Source organism: Ahaetulla prasina, chromosome 1, assembly GCF_028640845.1.
Source record: "Ahaetulla prasina isolate Xishuangbanna chromosome 1, ASM2864084v1, whole genome shotgun sequence".
Classification (NCBI taxonomy): domain Eukaryota; kingdom Metazoa; phylum Chordata; class Lepidosauria; order Squamata; family Colubridae; genus Ahaetulla; species Ahaetulla prasina.
The window spans coordinates 352,283,042-352,302,414 of record NC_080539.1 but is presented as its reverse complement, the minus strand read 5'-3'; the positions used below and the strand labels follow the sequence as shown (position 1 = coordinate 352,302,414).

The following is a 19,373-nucleotide window of genomic DNA, read 5'->3' as shown; positions in this document are numbered from 1 at the left end:
AAACATATCCAGATAATTTAACGGTTCCTCACAAGAATTTCCTGGTAGCCCTCCTCTGTATTTGCTCCTATTTGTTGCAGTCTGTTATGAAACATGGTGCTCTGAACGTGTGAGAGCAGTATGGAAATTTTTCAGTGATCTGCCCACTTTGTCTGCATTAATGCACCCTAGGATAGCATTTGTCTTTTTTGCAGCTGCATTATACTCATGGCTTAGTTATAAGCAAAGTACCCAAACACAATTTGTCATCTTATCAAATCCAGACGGAACTCTCTCTGCAGTGCTCTCCAATTACCCGGATGTCTGGTTCGACGCGTAAACAGTAAGGTTGGTTCTGATACTGTTGGATTTCTCCTGTGATTTCAGCCACCTTCCTCCTTTTACTAAAGTTGATCAGTCCTTTCCCTTGTCTTTTTAGGAAGTCAGGATTCCCTTCTTCTGTCTTTAGAATATTTGTTAAGTATATCCCTAAATAGAGAGAAAGGGCGAAAGGCTATTAACTTCGTCACATCCATGCCTTCTTTTTTGTTTATGATCATAAGAGAGCCGCTTCCTTTAGAAAAATTAGCCTTAAATGGTAACTATACATTAAGTATTGCATTACCTTTTTGAACTTTAGAACAAAGGGCCTCTGGTGGCTCAGACTGCTAAGACAGTCTGTTATTAACACAGCTGCTTACAGTTACTGCAGATTCAAGTCCCACCAGGCCCAAGGTTGACTCAGCCTTCCATCCTTTATAAAGTAGGTAAAATGACCCAGATTGTTGGGGGCAATAAATTGACTTTGTATGTAATATACAAATGGATGAAGACTATTAACATAGTGTAAGCCGCCCTGAGTCTTTGGAGAAGGGTGGGATATAAATGCAAATTAAAAAAAAAACATCTAGGAGAAGAAGTTGACATTTCAGATTATGAGAACTCAACAAGGAAATTTTAGGGAAGTTTTTTTTAAAATTTGCTGCATCTGGGTAATAACCCATTTTCATGGGTTGTTGCACTGTGTAATAAATTATCAAAACCAATCATAAATAAGGGGCAAGATTCCTCATAAGTCACATGCAACCTCTTTCAAGTAAGAATGTAAAATAACATGTTCTGAACACAGTTTATAGTACATTTCACAGTGAGACATACAGTTGTACCCATGCCTGTTCATTAGAAAGACACCAAGATTCCCCTTCTCCCCTGCAGACCCTACACACTTCCCCCAAGCCTGGGAGAACTTTTGATACATTTCTGAATGGTGAGAGGGAAGTGAAAGTTTTGCTGTCCAACTCCAAATAGCAGCAAATGAAAAAAAAACAAACTACTATCTTCTGTTGGATCAACTATAACTTAAGAATGACTCAATTTCCTGACAAAATTAACTCAGTGAAACCTAAGAAAAGCCACATCACTAAACCATTTTGGACCATTAAGTAATAAGCTTGCTAACTTCTAGTATGCCTTCCAGTTATGTGTTATGTTCTTAGATCCCCTTCCCCAAAGTGGGCTGAAAAATATATAGCATTCGATGGTATACTAAATAAATTTAGTTAGTATGGTACTTCTTTGGAATCATACTCTGAGGGCGTTTCAGCAATCATCTCAAATCTAAATACATTTTGGTTTTCATACAAACTTTAATCAAGGAGAGAAAAATATTCAGCAGAAAATCATGCTCTCAAAAGATACTACAAAATACCCTAAAAAGTATGTCATAATTTCCTTAACCATTTATAAATTAACAGGAATATAAGAAACAGCCATTTTTTCCATCTCAGTTGTGTAACTTACCAAAGAAAGGCACACATGGTGGATTAATTGATTTGAGTTTAGCAAGATATTTTTTAAAGTGATCTTGACTTAATTCTACTGCTTCATCTAAAATTTTCTTTTTTCTTTCTTGCAGTGCCTGATATTGGATAGAAAAAAATCCATTTTGATATTGTAGGATATATCTGTGTAATATTCAGTGCTGACCAATCTTCACAACTTCACATCTCTCTGTTTTATATCATTTCTCAATATTACTTGCCTTTGCTGTCCAAATGCCTTACACATAATTATCTTGGTTGCTATATATTCTCTTTTTTGTTATTAAAATACATGTTTTAAGGACAGAAATAAATGGCTGTAGTAAAATAAAATAGTAAAATGCACATTTTTTCTTTAAGTATAATGCAAAATAATTCAATAATTGGTAAACACAGAGTAAAATGAACAATGAACTTTGAGGTAGGATTTACTTTACATTATCACAGACTGGAAACCTTATTTAATCCCCCCACAAAATCTCATCATGATTTATTACACTATATTGTGATGCGACGTGATATGATATATGCATTGAGGTCCTGTACAAAAGGCAGGATGCAAAGTTGACAAACAAATAAAGTGTTATTTTATCCAGTGTCTTGTACATAGCTTGGCAGGTTTTTTCTATTTTCTTATTCCTTTCCTTTTCCTTGCAGAGGAGAGATTGCTTGGATAAGCTGTCTCTTCCTAAATTGCTTTTCTTTGTGTGCAGGCAAAGATGCTACTTGCAAGTTACCTCAGCTCTGCAACCTTGATTAGTTAATTAGCACCCAGACCCAGCTTGTACTGCTATTTGAAATGGGCATAATCCTAATCAATTTGATCCCAAAGGCTTCCTTTTGTATCCTTATAAGTGGTCTGTCCAGGAGCATGTCAAATCTGCTGGCACCAATACACATATTTGCAAAGTGTATTCCCCACTGTGTGCTTGCTTACTCTCTTGTAATCTCTACCTTTCCAATGAGTGTAAAAACAGACACTGATTTTTCCTTGCTAAATTATCCCAGAACTAAGGTAAGGATTCCAAAGGGGTGGGGGAGAGAAGGATTGTAAGATTTGCCCCTTTTCCCCAGCTTCTTTGTGAGAAATTAACCTTCCCTGAAGTTACGGTTCATCTGGCTGAATGAGGTCATAACCTGCTGACATTGTAAATATATATGGGCTGTTTCTTAATAAATCTTTTCTAAGCTTTATTAAAGACTTGGTGTCTTTCTGGGTCTTCTCCTGCTTTGATATCCATCCTGCAAATTCTAAATTAAGTGTAGACACACAGATTATCAGAAACAGTTGGGAAATAATTCTCACCATGTTATTCACATTTATACTGAACTGCAGCTGCCATTAGTATAAAACTGTAGTTTACAATCATTGGTCATACTCTGATTATTGATCAGTCACCAAGACTTACTTCAAAGGTGTGGTCTAGTCTGTACACGGAGACAGAATTCATTGCACTGACTATTTCAAGAACTCCATTGAAATTATTTAAGTCCTGGAAAACCTGCAAAATTTCTATAATCCTGCTTAACACAGCCACTCGCTCTTCAAAGTTTTCCATTTCTACTATACACCTAATTTAGAAAAGGAGAAAAAAAACACAGTAGAGAGGCTTGTTGGATAGTTAAAACTATTGTCATATTCTCATTTTGCCCCTCCCCCAACATTAATTCAGATGTACTGTATGAATAATACCATCATATATTCATTTATTAAGTATCTATTTCTGAAAGATTTTTTTTTGTTTAGCTTTCCTCAAACTTTCCACTACAAATCTGCCCCATCAGGCACAAGAAAATGCAGTCAACTAATAAATATTGTGTGGCCTTAACACCCCAATGCATTGGGTGATACAACAAAGTTGTTCCCTCCTTTTTTTTGCATGTTTACAGTTGGTGAATTTAATGGGCATTTCCTTTCAATCCCTGACAAACATGGTTCCTCCTCTATGTCACACCATTCTGTGCAAATTCTGGCTCTTGAGCTGATAAAAACTGCATATCTTGATATAAGTGGTTTTACTCACTTTTCAAACCAAAGTGTAAGATTTGTTGTATGCCGTATCATTTTCAGTAGGTTTGGGGAATTAATTTCTTTATCTTCTTTTGTCCACACACTCCCAACAAGTTCTGAAGGCTGGACAGCCCTGATACGGAAACAAAACAAAACGACAGTGTGTGTAGGAAGGTGCAGATATGCACAGTAGGAAGAGAAATACAGAAAATTCAGAAGGTGCTCCAGGCATTTCATTTAGTGAAATTGCAGTGTAATAACCTGTGTAGATACTATGGGCTCTTCCCTTTTTACTCGCTAAACACTATGATAGCATACAACTGTCACTCCAAGTGGTCATTTTTTTAAATGATAGTACATGTAGCTACCTTATTTGATTTTTGCATCACTCAAAGAAGAAAATAGTAAACATCAGTTGGATCCACAGCTTGAATATAAATTATTTTTACTTTCTTCTAGAAATAGCAACATATTGTTCAAATGCTCAGTTATAAATACATTTAGCACTGTATTGTACTTTAGGTGAATTAAAGTATATTGTCTTAGTACTTAATACTCTTACTTCTGAAAGTTACTTCAGTATCTTTCTTCACATTACTTGGAAGGACATGGACTGCAGATACAACTTCTGAGTTAGTGACCTACTGGATCGATTTCACATATAAACTGTCTTAAGATGAATCAAAACATTGTTCTCTTTGGTCCAGGATTATCAGATTTAGTCTTTTCTAATCTTATTCTCAAAATCTGATGGATTAAAACTCCCATCAGCCCAATAACATGTGTCAATGAAAGGGATAATGGAAGCTGTACTCAGGACACCCTTTATGAGGGTACTCCAATGGACAGAACTAAGACTTCAGATAGAATTCCTTTTAAAAGCTTCTATCTAAAATCCTTTTAACAGAAATTATCAATGATAAAATTTGCAGACATAAAATCTATGCTCTACTACCAAAAACTCTGCTTTATTCTGTTTACTTCAGGATTTACTATTATTGCTAACATACTTCAACCAGTATGTTACATTAGCTTATTACTGAAGGAGTACTTATAGTACTATAAATATCAAACCAGACAGCACTGGTATTGCAATCATGATATTGCTCTGTACTGCACTATAGTATACTGTACTTTTCAAATTGACTTTACACAATAAATTTGATTAACAAAGAAACACTTTTGCTATTTGACTTATGCAATGGAAGGAGTTGTCAACCCAACAAAGGAGTGGTCTACCTGTAGAGATCAGATTCCAAGAGAGTTAGCTGCCGAGCAATCTCTATAGGATGCAATGTCATGAGGTCAAATGTCTCAAACTGACGGCTGATATGCCACTCAATTGGAGGGGGAGGGCTCTCAAATGTTATATTATGGCTTATGCCATTTGCATGAGCTTGTTTTTTCCTCCTGATAATCTTTGCAATGGATTCCACCCACTTCTTCATGGATTTGCCTGGAAAACACATCAGACATTGCTGATAGATTGTATAAAGGCTTTCAATATCAGAGATACACAGAACAAATTCATTGCTATTTCATGCAGCAAGCGTGAAACAGGACAAACTTTCATTACATGTGGTCCTTAACTTACAACAATTCATTTAGAGATTGTTCAAAGTTACAACGGCCCTGAAAAAACTAATTTATGACAATTTTTCACACTTGCGACTATTGCAGCTTCCCCATAGTCACATGATCAAAAGTCCGATGTTTGCCAACCAAACCGATTCATATTTATAATGATTGCAGTGTTCTGCGGTCACGTGATCACCTTTTGTGACCTTCTGACAAGCAAAATCAATGGGGAAGCAAGATTCACTTAACAACTGTGTTACTAATTTAACAACTGCAATGATTCACTTAACAACTTTGGCAAGAAAGGTAGTAAAATGGGACAAAACTCACTTAACAAATGTCTTGATTAGCAACATAAATTTTGTGTTTAATTAAGTCGAGGACTACCTGCATTAATAATTAACATCAAATTTGGGGAAAATATTTTATAAATCAAATCTGAGATAATAAATTGTTTAGCAAATACATAGTATGCACTTCTTAAAATGTATTCTGCACTGAAAATGCAACGGAGACATCTGAGATAAATTATTAGGTTTTTCCCATTTTTAAGGAATGATAATTAGTTTTAATACGCTGTAGCAGAAAACAAATGATTTTTACAATCAGTCCAATAGCATTTAAATTGCAAAAATAAGGAAAACCTTCAAGGCTGGTCTTCTAATTCAGCATTATAGTGGGCAATGAAATATGCATGCTAATACCCAAACGCATCAGAAGAAATCACTACCAGAATTTAAATTTGTGCTAAAAAAATCCAGCATTCTGCCAGTTGTAGGCTATTGAAAGAAATATCCTATGCCTTATAAAGCCTACATTTTGCACATTTCATTCTGCTTTTTGTCTGCCTTCTCAACCATCATCATTAACCAAGGACTATAATTTGGAATAGCAGGCATTTAATCCACAAGGTCTTTAGCAGATGAATTTCTGAGCTAAGTAAAGATACCAGGGACATTCTACATTCAAAGTACATAATTTCTTATTTTATAAAACATCCCTCCCAAGGAAATCTTGTTCAACAACAACATTTTATCCAGGAATATTATGATAGAATTAAGACAAAAAATTAAAGAAAAGAAGAATTCTAATCCCAAACTGCATTTAATGGCCCTAGACATACCAGAAATTATAGCAAATACACGTAGTTATGGTACTACCTGACTACAGTTGTTCTCCAAATTAAACGTAATGGTATCTTTTTTATTCTGATGGAAACAACTTTAAATTTAAGGCTATAAGTAAAGCTCATTTAAACAATCTTTCAGCAAACATTCACATATCAGAACATTTTACTACAGTATTAGATATTCTACATAAAATGGCATGTGTGATTTTTATATTTATTTATCTATATGGAAGCATGAATGCTTTAGGCACGGCTCTTCTCATTTCATGTAATAATGAACACAGGTTTTCTAAAAATGCATGAAATTAGGATAAGAAATGTTATTCTTACTCTAATTTTTAATGGAAGAAGCAAGGCACAAAAGCAGAAGCATTCAGAACAGTTATGTAATGTAATGCTTATTTTTTGCAAACAGAAAAAGGCAATTGATATAATAGCATTGTCTCAGAATAACTGGAACTATCATTGTCTTCTGATCCATGAATAAGTGCAGATCAAAACACTCAGGATTTGTAAACAGCTAAAGCCTGGGATTTAGGAAATAACCATGAAATAATGCTGAGTGCTCACATTTAAAGAAAATTATCAACTAAAATTGTATACCTCTTACAGTGGAAATAAATGTCTCCAGTCTATCGAGTAACTCTTGGTCTCTCTCAAAGTCATAAAAATGATGTTCTACCCAGTGCCGAAACACATTTAATACCCTTAAGGGAAAAAAAGAGAGAAAAGAGATGGTGGTTTTTTTTTACTATTTTTAATTTTCACAAACTGAAGCTGAGATTTGCTAACTGATGGTAAAACAGATATACTTAAATGAGATGACATCTGAAACAGTTTCCTCAATTAAAAAAAAAAAAAGGACAAGGCTTACATTGATACATGGGGCTCTACATGGGGCTCCCCTTGAAGTGCGCTCGGAGGCTTCAGTTAGTCCAGAATGCAGCTGCGCGGGTTATAGAGGGAGCTACGCGTAGCTCCCATGTAACACCGCTCCTGCGCAGACTGCACTGGCTGCCTGTGGCCTTCCGGGTGCACTTTAAGGTGTTGGTTATGACCTTTAAATCGCTCCATGGCTTAGGACCTGGGTACTTACGGGACCGCCTGCTGTTACCACACGCCTCCCACCGACCCGTACGCTCCCATAGAGAGGGACTTCTCAGGGTGCCGTCCGCCAAACAATGTCGGCTGGCGGCCCCCAGGGGAAGGGCCTTCTCTGTGGGGGCTCCCACACTCTGGAACGAACTTCCCCCGGGTTTACGCCAAATACCCGACCTTCGGACATTTCGTCGCGAACTCAAGACTCATCTTTTTATCCGCGCAGGGCTGGCTTAAATTGGGATTTTAATGTTTAAATTTATTAATTTTAAACGGGGTTTTCTTAGTATGGTAAATTTTAATCATTGGGCTAATTTAAAATAAGTTTTTTAAATCGTATTTTAAACTTGTATATTGTATTGTCGGTTTTATTATGCCTGTACACCGCCCTGAGTCCTTCGGGAGAAGGGCGGTATAAAAATCAAATAAAATAAATAAATAAAATAAATAAATAACAAATAAAAGTTTTGTTCGAATTGTTGGAATTATAAAAATGCAACACTGCGAATTTCCCAGAATAAATCTATTCTGAGACATACTTAGGCACAGGGATAACTTACTACAACCACATCTTTGACAAAATAAATGAAAATAATACTACTGTGGTACAATTTGTGGTATAGTTCTTTTCTCCCTCATTATGCCTTCATAAATGTTCAATACCATGCAATGCCAGGTATTTATTTTTGAAATTTATGTAGCTGCCATTCTCTCAAAATAGGTGATTCTTTAGATATTTTATCTTAAAATATTTTACAGCTTTTTAAACTGGTTCTGTGCCTAAGGCAGGACTAGAATTCACAGTCTCACAGTTTAAAGCCTGGTGTCTTAACTACAACACCAAATTGGCTATCATATGTAATCTGAATTGTTTGAATTGTATTCACAACGTTCATATCTTTTTATTTTAATTTCAATCTTACCAATAAAAATTATATTTAAAAAGTCAGAATATAAACTCAAGGTAAGCTTTTATTTTCACATCAAGAACTTCTTTTTAAGGAAAGAGAACTTTATGTTTTTCATGTGAAGTGATCACCTTGATAATGCAGTTAAAAACATGAAGGAGATAAAAGCTCAAACCTGAGTTGTACTGGCTGGACATATTCCTTGCGAAATCGTTTAAGGTCTGCACTGATTGGTTGTTCTCCTTTCTCTATTGCCAACCTATCGGCTTCGGTTGGTTCAGGTTCAGGGATTTCAAATCTAATAAAGATAAAGAAATTGGAACATAGTCACAGGTGATCCAGAATACAAAGAAAAGAGAAAGATTTGGAAACACATTTGTGATAATAACTGGAACAAGGAATAAGAAGATTAATGTCTTCATTTATTTTTGTTATATATATTCAATAAGATTCAGTGATTTATAGTGTTCTAATTAATATAACAAAACAGATTTATTTATTTATTTATTTTGTATATATAAGCATCACACAAAAAGATTATATAGTATATAAACATATATATGAGGAAATATTAGGAGGTATAAGTATATATATATATATATATATATATATATATATATATATATATATATATATATATATATATATATATATATATATATATATATATATATATGAAGAAGAAAAAGAAAAACAATAGGACAGGAACAGTAGGCACGTTTGTACTCTTATGCACACCCCTTATGGTCCTCTTAGGAATGGGGTGAGGTAAATAGTAGAAAGTTTTTGGTTAAAGCTTTTGGGATTATGGGAAGAGACCACAGAGTCAGGTAAAGTGTTCCAAGCACTGATGATTCTGTTACAGAAGTCATATTTTCTGCAAAATGGGCCACTGGTGGCTCAACAGACTAATGCAGTCTGCTATTAACAGCAGCTGCTTGCAATTACTGCAGGTTCAAGTCCCACCAGGCCCAAGGTTGACTCAGCCTTCCATCCTTTATAAGGTAGATAAAATGAGGACCCAGATTGTTGGGGGCAATAAGTTGACTTTGTATATAATATACAAATGGATGAAGACTATTGCTTGACATAGTGTAAGCCGCCCTGAGTCTTTGGAGAAGGATGGGATATAAATGCAAATAAAATAAATAAAATAAATAAAAATAAAAATCTAGATTAAAGCAGTTAACATTAAGTTTAAATCTATTGGTTGCTCTTGTATTATTGCAATTAAAGCTGAAGTAGTCTTTAACAGGAAGGACATTACAATAGATGATTCTATGAGTTAAAGTTAGGTCTTGTCGAAGGCGACAGAGTTCTAAGTTTTCTAAGCCTAGATAAGGTATTTTGTTGTTTTCAGAGGAGTGAAGAACTCTTCTTGTAAAATATTTCTGGACACGTTCAATTGTATTGATATCAGAAATGTGGTGAGGGTTTCAGACAGGCGAGCTGTATTCTAGAATTGGTCTAGTTTTATATGCTCTGGTTAGTAGTGTAGTGTTTTTGGAAAAGAAGCTACGCAAGATTAGGTTTACAACTCTTAGAGCCTTTTTTGCTTCGTAGTTGCAGTGGGCTTTGGCACTTTGATATGAAAACTCCAAGATCTTTAACAGGGTGGGGGTCATCTGTAAGGTAATGTCAAGTATGTACTTAAGTATTTGGGTTCTTTTTTCCAATATGTAAGACTGAGCATTTGCTGGTTGAGATTTGGAGTTGCCAAGTTTTAGACCAAGCGGTTAGATGATCAAGGTCTTTTTGAATGGTAGATGTATTGTCGGTGGTGTTAAATAGTTTGACATCGTCAGCAAAGAGAACACAATTACTTGAGATATGGTCACAAAGATCATTTATATATAGTATGAAGAGTGTTGGTCCAAGAACGCTGCCTTGAGGAATGCCACTCTTGACAGGAACAGGGTTTGATAGAGCATTGCCAATTTTGACCACTTGTTGTCTGTTAGACAGAGATCTTAAATATCTGTAACAGCTAGTAGATCTGTAACTCCCTGGCATCCAGGATCTGATATCAAGATCTTAGTCATCAGGCTTAAAAATTCAGAATGCTTTTAAAAAGTTTGATATTAACTCTTTTAAAATATTGCATTCTTTGAGGATCTATGTATTCATTAATCCAATTCATTTTAATATTTCTGTATCAGCAACAAGTTCAAATAAAGTATTTCTATCTCTTTTCAAAAAGTTCAAATTATCTTCAATAATTTTGATTTGGGTCTCACTTTGTACATCAGCAACAGGATTCAGCTCTAAGACTCATAGTGGACATGCCATTTTCAGTCACTACTGATTTTTCTATGGGAGCCTAATCAGCCGTACAATATACAAATGGAATGCAGCTGACAATTTCTTTGTCATTGGACTGAGCTTGAATGTTGGCAATTCAATCATTTTTCTCAGAAACAGTTTTGTCATAAAACATAACAATTACTAAAATTTAGATTATTTCAGTTTCTTTTGACCTGTTTTTCTAGTCATTTCTTCATAGTCAGGAAGTTTGCAAACCAAATAAATGATCTAAAGGATTCTAAGAAAATCAAAATTTAGGTTATACAGGTCAATATTTGAACCTTCATCTTTCTAATGGGTTGTATGCAATACTGTAATTCTGAATTTGTACTGTTTCTGAAAATCCATTTTCATCTTTTCATCCTAGTATCAAATTCCAAACTTGTATTCTGCTTGGGCAAAGCACTATGAAAACTATTGTCACATTTTTACAACTTATGTTATGTGCTGCATGTAATATTTGCTCCAGTTGTTCCACCAGGACTTAAATAATTACTAGTAGTATGCCACCAATTATCCAAGCATTAATGCAATGAAAAAAAATCTTTGTCCAGCAGATTTTCTTCATGATCTCTTTTTAACTGAATCCAAACTGTTTCAGCTTTATATTGCCAAACCACATAAACCTTTCTAAAGCTTTATATAATTAAGTATGTAGTGAATTCTGGAAAATAGATAGGAAATGCCATTAAAATAGATTGCTCAAAAATAAATGTGCCAACATTTAAATTATTACAATGGCTTAACAATATGGTGATTTTCTTATTGTTACTATGAGATCAAAATTCATCAAAAAGGAATTGGGAAGATTTTTTATTTACCTTTCTATCAACAAACTTAGGAGCTCTTGCGGCTTACAGAAGGAGCGATATGTGGTAAGGAAAGTACGTACAAAATTAGGATCTAGAAAGGCAAACACAATTCCAAATTAAGTATTTCATAAGTCGTAACTCCCAAAAGTCAATAACGTAAAAAACATTATATTGGAAATTATGATACCTGCATACATGTGGTAAGTTAGTCTTTCAATTAGTTTCACCACAGTTCCACCTTTGATGATTGGAATCCCATTCCTGCTCTGAAGATTGTCCTCAAAAACCATGTTCTCCTCAGAGTCTTCCACTGCAAAACGATAGCTGCTTGGACTGGGGAGTCGCAGGGGCTGCTCATTCTCTTCTTGCAATAATACAGCATCCAACATTCGGTCCAGGGTGCTACGATACTGGAGGGAAATCAGGGCTGCCATCCAGTTGCTCTTCTCTTCAGCAGACTTGGCAGCAAAGATAAAGCTGTTCTCATCCTTAGGCACCAGCTCAAAGGCATTTTTGTATTCACAAGTGTCATCTTTATCAACTATATGGACTTTCCTCATAATAATTTTTTCTTTGAGTCGGTATTCTGCGTTGCTATAACCTGGAAGTCGTGACTGCCCATGGTTTGCTTTGCAGCTGATCATTAAACCATCAAAGAGAAATACATGTCGTTCATGCTTGGCTCCTACTCTTGCCAGTGTGCCTTCCATTATGAATTCATTACAACACTGACCAATATCTTTGCCTTCCCAACCATCAATGTTTTTCTGGATCTCATTCATTTTTTTAATGGCTAGATGCTTGCTTCTTATTTGGCGGTTGTAGAACCAAGACACAGGCTCCCTAAAAGCATAGTTTATCAGATTAAATTTGGCAGTTACCAGCTATAGTCTGTGCAAAGCAGATATGCTTACCTTTAAAACAAAATGTGTAAAAAAGCCTTAACAGAAGGAAAAGAAAGTGACAGGGTGCTGACTCACAGCATTAATTCCTGTGACATTATCTGCCTTTATCTTCAAATGTCAACATATTTGCTAATGTTTCTAAAGACTTTAAACCGCAGCTAGAACAATGCCATGACTAATTTTCTTACCCAGGCCGACGTCTAGGTGAATGTTTGTTATAAATGCGTTCCATACTACATTGGAGATTCAGGAGAGCTGTGATGGCTTGTTTTAAACATTCACAGTCTTCTTCATCTTCACTGCATTCTTGAAGTTGCTGAAAAGAACAAATATTTCTATTTTAAGGGGAGTTCATTTAGTAAAGAAGAATTTATAAAAATATCTGAGTAACCAAAATACAAATTGTAAACAACCTAAGAATACATTTCCATGCACACTGAACAAAACAATTATTTTAGCAATTCAAGTGAACAAAACAAAAATGATTAGTCCAAACATAAAAATCTGTGTTTATTTCAGGCAGTTGCACATACAAATAATTCATCCTGTTGATACTTACGTCTTAAAAATTTTCTAAAAGCATAATTTAAATAGCAGTCAGAATATATAACCAAACAAATCACTTGTTGGTTGCAAGTCACTTTTTGCTATGTTTTCATGGATAAGCATAAATTAAAAAGCACAGTGGTTGGATATCAGAGCAGGACATCTGACAAAAGACATATAATGGGTTTTTCTAATTCTATATTTAAATTTTGAGCAGCAGTGATAAAGAGTATTCTTTGAATATCAAATGTTGGACACTTTCTCCTGCACGCATTACAAGTTCATTTTCAATTACAATACTGAAAAGGAAATAAGATTTTAAGGTAGCTACAATAATGAGAAGTTAAGGATGTAGAAAATGTTTCACTTCAAATGTTTTCAACACACAAAAAAAGCTGATATAAACATTTTAGGAACATTTCAACCTTGAAACTATTTCAGAAATCTTGAAATATGGAAACATCATGAAGTTTCATTCTCCAAGCATTTCAGAACAAAACATTTTGCACACTTTTAATGAAAACAAATAGTTCTGAGTAATGCTAAATTTAACATTCTAATTATTAAAGCCTTGTTCGTATTTCTCTTAGACTTGACTGACATCGTGTACTAATTTATTCTTATTACATATCTGTATATATCTATTATATACTGATTTATTTTCTTTAAATCAGGAAGCAACAAGAAAGTGACCCTTCACTCCATTTGAGGGAATTTAAAATTCAGCCTGATTGGTGTAGACATGTTTTGAAATAGGAAGAGCAGTAGTCATAAATATTTTGCATTTAATATTGTTGTGAATCTGCTCTCTTACATCATGTATGACATATCATTCTGGATCATTTAGACAACATTCTTTGTAAAAATTGAAACAACTAAGAAGTGCCAGGTAGAGGATAGGATAGGATAGGATAGAATACTTTATTAGCCAAGTGTGATAAGACACACAAGGAATTTGTCTCTGGTACAATAGTTTTCCATGCAAAGCAATAGAATCTTCATCGTCGCAATACCAATAATAGGGTGGAGTAAAGAAGATAATAAGAAGGATAAATGATAATATTACAGCCATATTATATGGGTAAATATACATAGACATTAGATAACACTACGAGAATTAACTGTTTAGTAGACTGACAGCGTGAGGTAAATAACTAACCCACCAGACTTGAAATCCTAGGCTTAGAAAACTTGGAACTCCGTCGCCTTCGACAAGACCTAAGTTTAACTCATAGAATTATCTATTGTAATGTCCTTCCTGTTAAAGACTACTTCAGTTTTAACTGCAATAATACAAGAGCAACCAACAGATTTAAACTTAATGTTAACCGTTTTAATCTAGATTGCAGAAAATATGACTTCTGTAACAGAATCATCAGTGCTTGGAATACTTTACCTGACTCTGTGGTCTCTTCCCATAATCCTAAAAGCTTTAACCAAAAACTTTCCACTATTGATCTCACCCCATTCCTAAGAGGACCATAAGGGGCGTGCATAAGCGCACAAATGTGCCTACCGTTCCTGTCCTATTGTTTTTCTTTTCTTCTTCCTATATATATATATATAGATGTTTATACCTCCCAATATTTACTCATATTTTATTTATTTATTTATTTATTTATTTAACTTTTATACCGCCCTTCTCCCGAAGGACTCAGGGCGGTGTACAGCCAAGATAAAAAGCAATAAATATACAAAGTTAAAAATCAATTTAAAATACTTATTCAATGGTGGCCGAATTAAAACCGTCAAATTGACGAACCTAAAATACCCCATATAAAATTACAGAAGATTTAAAAATTTAAAATTAAAATTTAGAAATTTAAAAAGTCTAAAAAATCAGTCCAGTCCCGCTTGAATGAATAAGTGAGTTTTTAATTCCCGGCGAAAGGTCCGAAGGTCAGATATTTGGCGCAAACCGGGGGGAAGGTCGTTCCAGAGAGTAGGTGCTCCAACAGAGAAGGCCCTTCCCCTGGGGGCCGCCAGCCGGCATTGCTTGGCGGACGGCACCCTGAGGAGACCCTCTCTGTAGGAGCGTACGGGTCGATGGGAGGCACAGGGTAATAGCAGGCGGTCCCGTAAGTACCCGGGCCCTAAGCCATGGAGCGCTTTAAAGGTGGTAACCAAAACCTTGAAGCGCACCCGAAAGACCACAGGTAGACAGTGCAGACTGCGCAGGAGTGGTGTTACCCGGGAGCAACGTGGTGCTCCCTCAATCATCCGCGCAGCTGCATTCTGTATATATAGTATATATGCATATATATACTATAGTATATATATATATACATATATATAGTGCATATAGTATATATGTTTATATACTATAAAATCTTTTTATATGATGTTGTGACAAAATAAATAAATAAAAAATAAAAAAATAAAAAAAACTGTCCCTGTGATTAGTTGTTTTGGCATGCAGTGCACTGTAATGCAATCCTGAAGGGAGGAGTTGAAGCAATTTATGTCCAGGGAGGAGTTGAAGCAATTTATACCCCCAATTTATGAGGGGTCTGTAGATATCTTCTCAGTACTCCTCCTGACCCATGCAATAATACAGGTCTTCTATTTCCTTCAATATTGTCAAATGGCTATCAATGGACCACCAACTGCTTACCCACCCATGGTTGATTGCCTTAAATGTATTTACCCCTAACATTGTGCAAGTTGTGTATATCTATATTTTGATTAGGGAAGAATCTCTCTTAGCTGTTATACAAAATGGATAACTGTCCAAAGTCTATGAAATGTTCACCTTATTGTTTTTGCACGGGTTGCATTTTTTTCCAACGGGGTCTGTACACAGGATAGTCTAATGAGCCTTCAACACACCTGAATCTGGTGCTTCCAAGAGGTGTCTATCTTTAACTGATACAATCTAAGAACAACAGATTTGGAAAGCACTAAGCTGGGAAAAATTCATCTATCAGCTGGGTATATTATTAACTCATGCTAATAAAACTTAACTGTATTTTTAATGTATTGCTGGCAGATGCTGTAAATCCACATTTTATTTTTTAAATTCCAGTACAAACACTAGTCAAGCTAAAATGAAAAAAGTATACAAAACAAAAATAATAGTAAGTAGTTTACATGTTTAAATGACCAAATTAGGTATATGAAACAGATGCAACATTTTTATTTAATTCAGATTTAGTACATTTGCACATTCAACTTGCATATGGAATTTACTTTTATTTTAAACAGCATATCTCACCTGTAGCAATTCAAAATAGTGGAGACAGTGATAAACAGGAACTAACATGAGGCGTGGTAGGACATATTGTACTGCTTCTTTAAAGCCATCAGCAATTGACTGAAGGGAAAAAAAGTAAGTCTGATTTCAATGATTGTCAAAGGAAGAAGAGACAAGACATTCAAAATTATACTGTGAGCTGAATAGAAGCTATGAGAGGATGACATACCGTACATGTTTTGTGAAAAAGATAGATAGATAGATAGACAGACAGACAGACAGACAGACAGACAGACAGACAGATGATAGATAGATAAACATCCTCCGTATAGGCTATCCTAACATTAAAAGCCTTTAGGATAATTTATTGCATCTAGTAGGATGGAAGGAAAGTTTCATGAACATTTCAACAAACTAAACCTTTCAAACCACAGATTACCCAGATTTTATCATCTCTAAAGTCTCTTTAGAACAGGGGTCCCCAACCCCTAGGCCATGGCCCATTACCGGGCCATGGCCTATTTGGAACTGGGTCATGCAAGAGGCAGGCTGGTGTGCACACGCAGCTTCACTTGCGCATGCAGTGCCCAAAAGGCTTCTTTTCTCTCTTGTATGGATGGAGCTATACATGCGTCCATGTGTGCCAACCCGTTGCTCGTGCAGCCCAGTTCCCCTCTCATCCCTCAGTTCTGCTGTCAAGCTGCCTACTCCTGGTGCTCCAAAAGGAGAGTGATGACAGCAAAGGCTGAGTGGATGAGCACACCTGCTCAGCTTCGCTGACTCACCAAGGCTGCCTGTTCAGGACATTAAATACATTTTTGGGGCATTGGGCAGCCTCAATGAGTCTGAAGGAGCATGAGACCATGCCCCCAAAGGCTTTTTCTTCTTCTTTTGCTTACGGATGAAAGGCTTTGGGGGGGGAACGATCTCGTACTGCTTCAGACCTTCCATCCCTTTGCAAAAGCTTTTGGCATGGAGAAGCCTGTAAGAGGGCCGTGGCCTATTTGGAACTGGGCCATACAAGAGGCGGGCCGGTACGTGTGCACAGTTCCACTTGTGCAAGCAGTGCCCCAAAGGGCTTCCATCCTCTCTTGTGTGAGTGCCACAAAGCTTTGGGACTACTGCTGTAGAGATTCTATGGAATACTCATTGTCTGAGGAAAGAGTTTAGTTCAGTGACAGATATATAATTAAACTGTAAAGACCAATTCAAACATTGTGATCGTAACTAAAGAATCATGGTAAGTTATGGACAGCCAATGTTTGCTTGTCAGACAATACCAAAATTGAGAAAACAATATAGCCCATTGAAGACCATGAACTTTATAAATCATAGATATAATCTATATCCATAGCGAAAGCAGCTATATGGCAGAATAGGCAATCTTCAACTGAAGGAGGGGAAAAAATCTTTATTAGACCAATGAAAATTATTAATTGCAAGCTTTCAAAAATTCTTATGTCTTCATTAGACAGAAGAGCTGAAATCCAGAAAACAAGAGATGGAAAATTATACGGCTAATTTTTTGTATTATGTCTTTGTAAATGGTGATGCTTAAAAGTTTGTTAATCCTTTTGAATGTTCAATATTTCTGCATAAATATTCCTTAAAACGTGTATTTTCCACACTAGCTTTATCCTAGAACAAAGAGAACCCAATTAAGTTAATGAGTCAAAAATATTATACTTGTTTATTATTTATTGAGGAAAATGATCCAAAGCCATGCGTGTGGCAAGGTATATGAACCTCTAGGATTATGAGTTCATTTGAAGGGGAAATTAGAATCAGATGGTTCAATCAATAGAATGATAATCAGGTGTGAGTGTGGTCGGTCCTCCCTTAAAGAACAGAATTCTGGGAATTCACTATCAAATCCGATCTTTACAAAGCAGGTATGTGGAAGCGTGTCAAGGCTTGAACAAAGGAGGTTTCTGAGTACATCTGAAAAACAGTTGCTCGCAAGGCAGGAAAAGGTTATAAAACTATTTACAAAGTCTGCTGTCAGGCAGATTGTGTACATATGAGGGCAATTTAATGCTAAACCTTCCTAGAAGTGATTGAACAAGATCACACTGAAGAAGGTATTTAATACTACATGAGGTCTCAAAGAACCCAGGTAATATCTAAGGAACTAAAAACCTCTCTTCTAATGGCAAATGCCAGAGTTCATGAAATGCCAGGGTTCATCAGGACAACACTGAACAACAATGGTGTGCATGACACAGTTATAAGGAGAAAGCCACTACTCTCCAAAAAGAATACTTCTGTCCATCTACAGTTTTGACCTCCCAACTTCACAAATTTACAATCTGAGCAATACAGGTGGGTAATGATAAGGAATTTATCATGGAATTCAACAATAACCGGATTCTACAATTTAAATTATTCTATCAAGATTACTAACACATGAAATAAATATATATATTTATTTATTTATTATCAGAAAACAAATATATATATATATATTCAGGATCCAGCCGGGACGACAGAGACACGTCTTGTTGAGGTTATATGGGATGAGTTTGATTCTGTGGCTCCCGAGGACATGGACAGGTTGCTGGGGAGGTTACATGCAACTACATGTTTACTGGACCCGTGCCCTTCCTGGTTAGTGCTGGCTGCTCAGGAAGTGACACGAGGCTGGCTCCAGGGGATTATAAATGCTTCTTTGATGGAAGGGGTTTTCCCCGCCGCCTTGAAGGAGGCGGTGGTGAGACCTCTCCTCAAGAAGCCTTCCCTGGACCCAGCTATTTTGGGTAATTATCGTCCAGTCTCCAACCTTCGCTTTGTGGCGAAGGTTGTAGAGAGTGTGGTTGCATGGCAGCTCCCCCGGCACCTGGAGGAAACTGTCTATCTGGACCCGTTCCAGTCCGGCTTCCAACCCGGTTATAGCACGGAGACGGCTTTGGTCGCGTTGGTGGATGACCTCTGGAGGGACAGGGACAGGGGTTGCTCCTCTGCCTTGGTCCTATTAGATCTCTCAGCGGCTTCGATACCATCGACCATGGTATCCTGCTGCGCGGTTGGAGGGATTGGGAGTGGGGGGCACCGTTTATCGGTGGTTCTCCTCCTATCTCTCTGACCGGTCGC

At 36.2% G+C, this 19,373-nt stretch overlaps 1 protein-coding gene across 1 annotated transcript in view; it reads right to left on the bottom strand.

Moving 5' to 3' along the window:
* The window catches only part of SOS2 (SOS Ras/Rho guanine nucleotide exchange factor 2), a 45,367-nt gene that overhangs the window by 12,879 nt on the left and 13,115 nt on the right, over nucleotides 1–19,373 (bottom strand). Inside the window, exons 8-18 of the mRNA XM_058163108.1 lie at nucleotides 16,305–16,403; nucleotides 12,733–12,860; nucleotides 11,827–12,482; nucleotides 11,649–11,730; nucleotides 8,699–8,821; nucleotides 7,121–7,224; nucleotides 5,050–5,266; nucleotides 3,824–3,943; nucleotides 3,209–3,371; nucleotides 1,780–1,897; nucleotides 296–468 (exon numbers count right to left, since the gene is read on the bottom strand). Of these exons, the coding sequence (XP_058019091.1) occupies nucleotides 296–468; nucleotides 1,780–1,897; nucleotides 3,209–3,371; nucleotides 3,824–3,943; nucleotides 5,050–5,266; nucleotides 7,121–7,224; nucleotides 8,699–8,821; nucleotides 11,649–11,730; nucleotides 11,827–12,482; nucleotides 12,733–12,860; nucleotides 16,305–16,403 (1,983 nt within the window). The remainder of the gene's footprint in view (nucleotides 1–295; nucleotides 469–1,779; nucleotides 1,898–3,208; nucleotides 3,372–3,823; nucleotides 3,944–5,049; nucleotides 5,267–7,120; nucleotides 7,225–8,698; nucleotides 8,822–11,648; nucleotides 11,731–11,826; nucleotides 12,483–12,732; nucleotides 12,861–16,304; nucleotides 16,404–19,373) is intronic.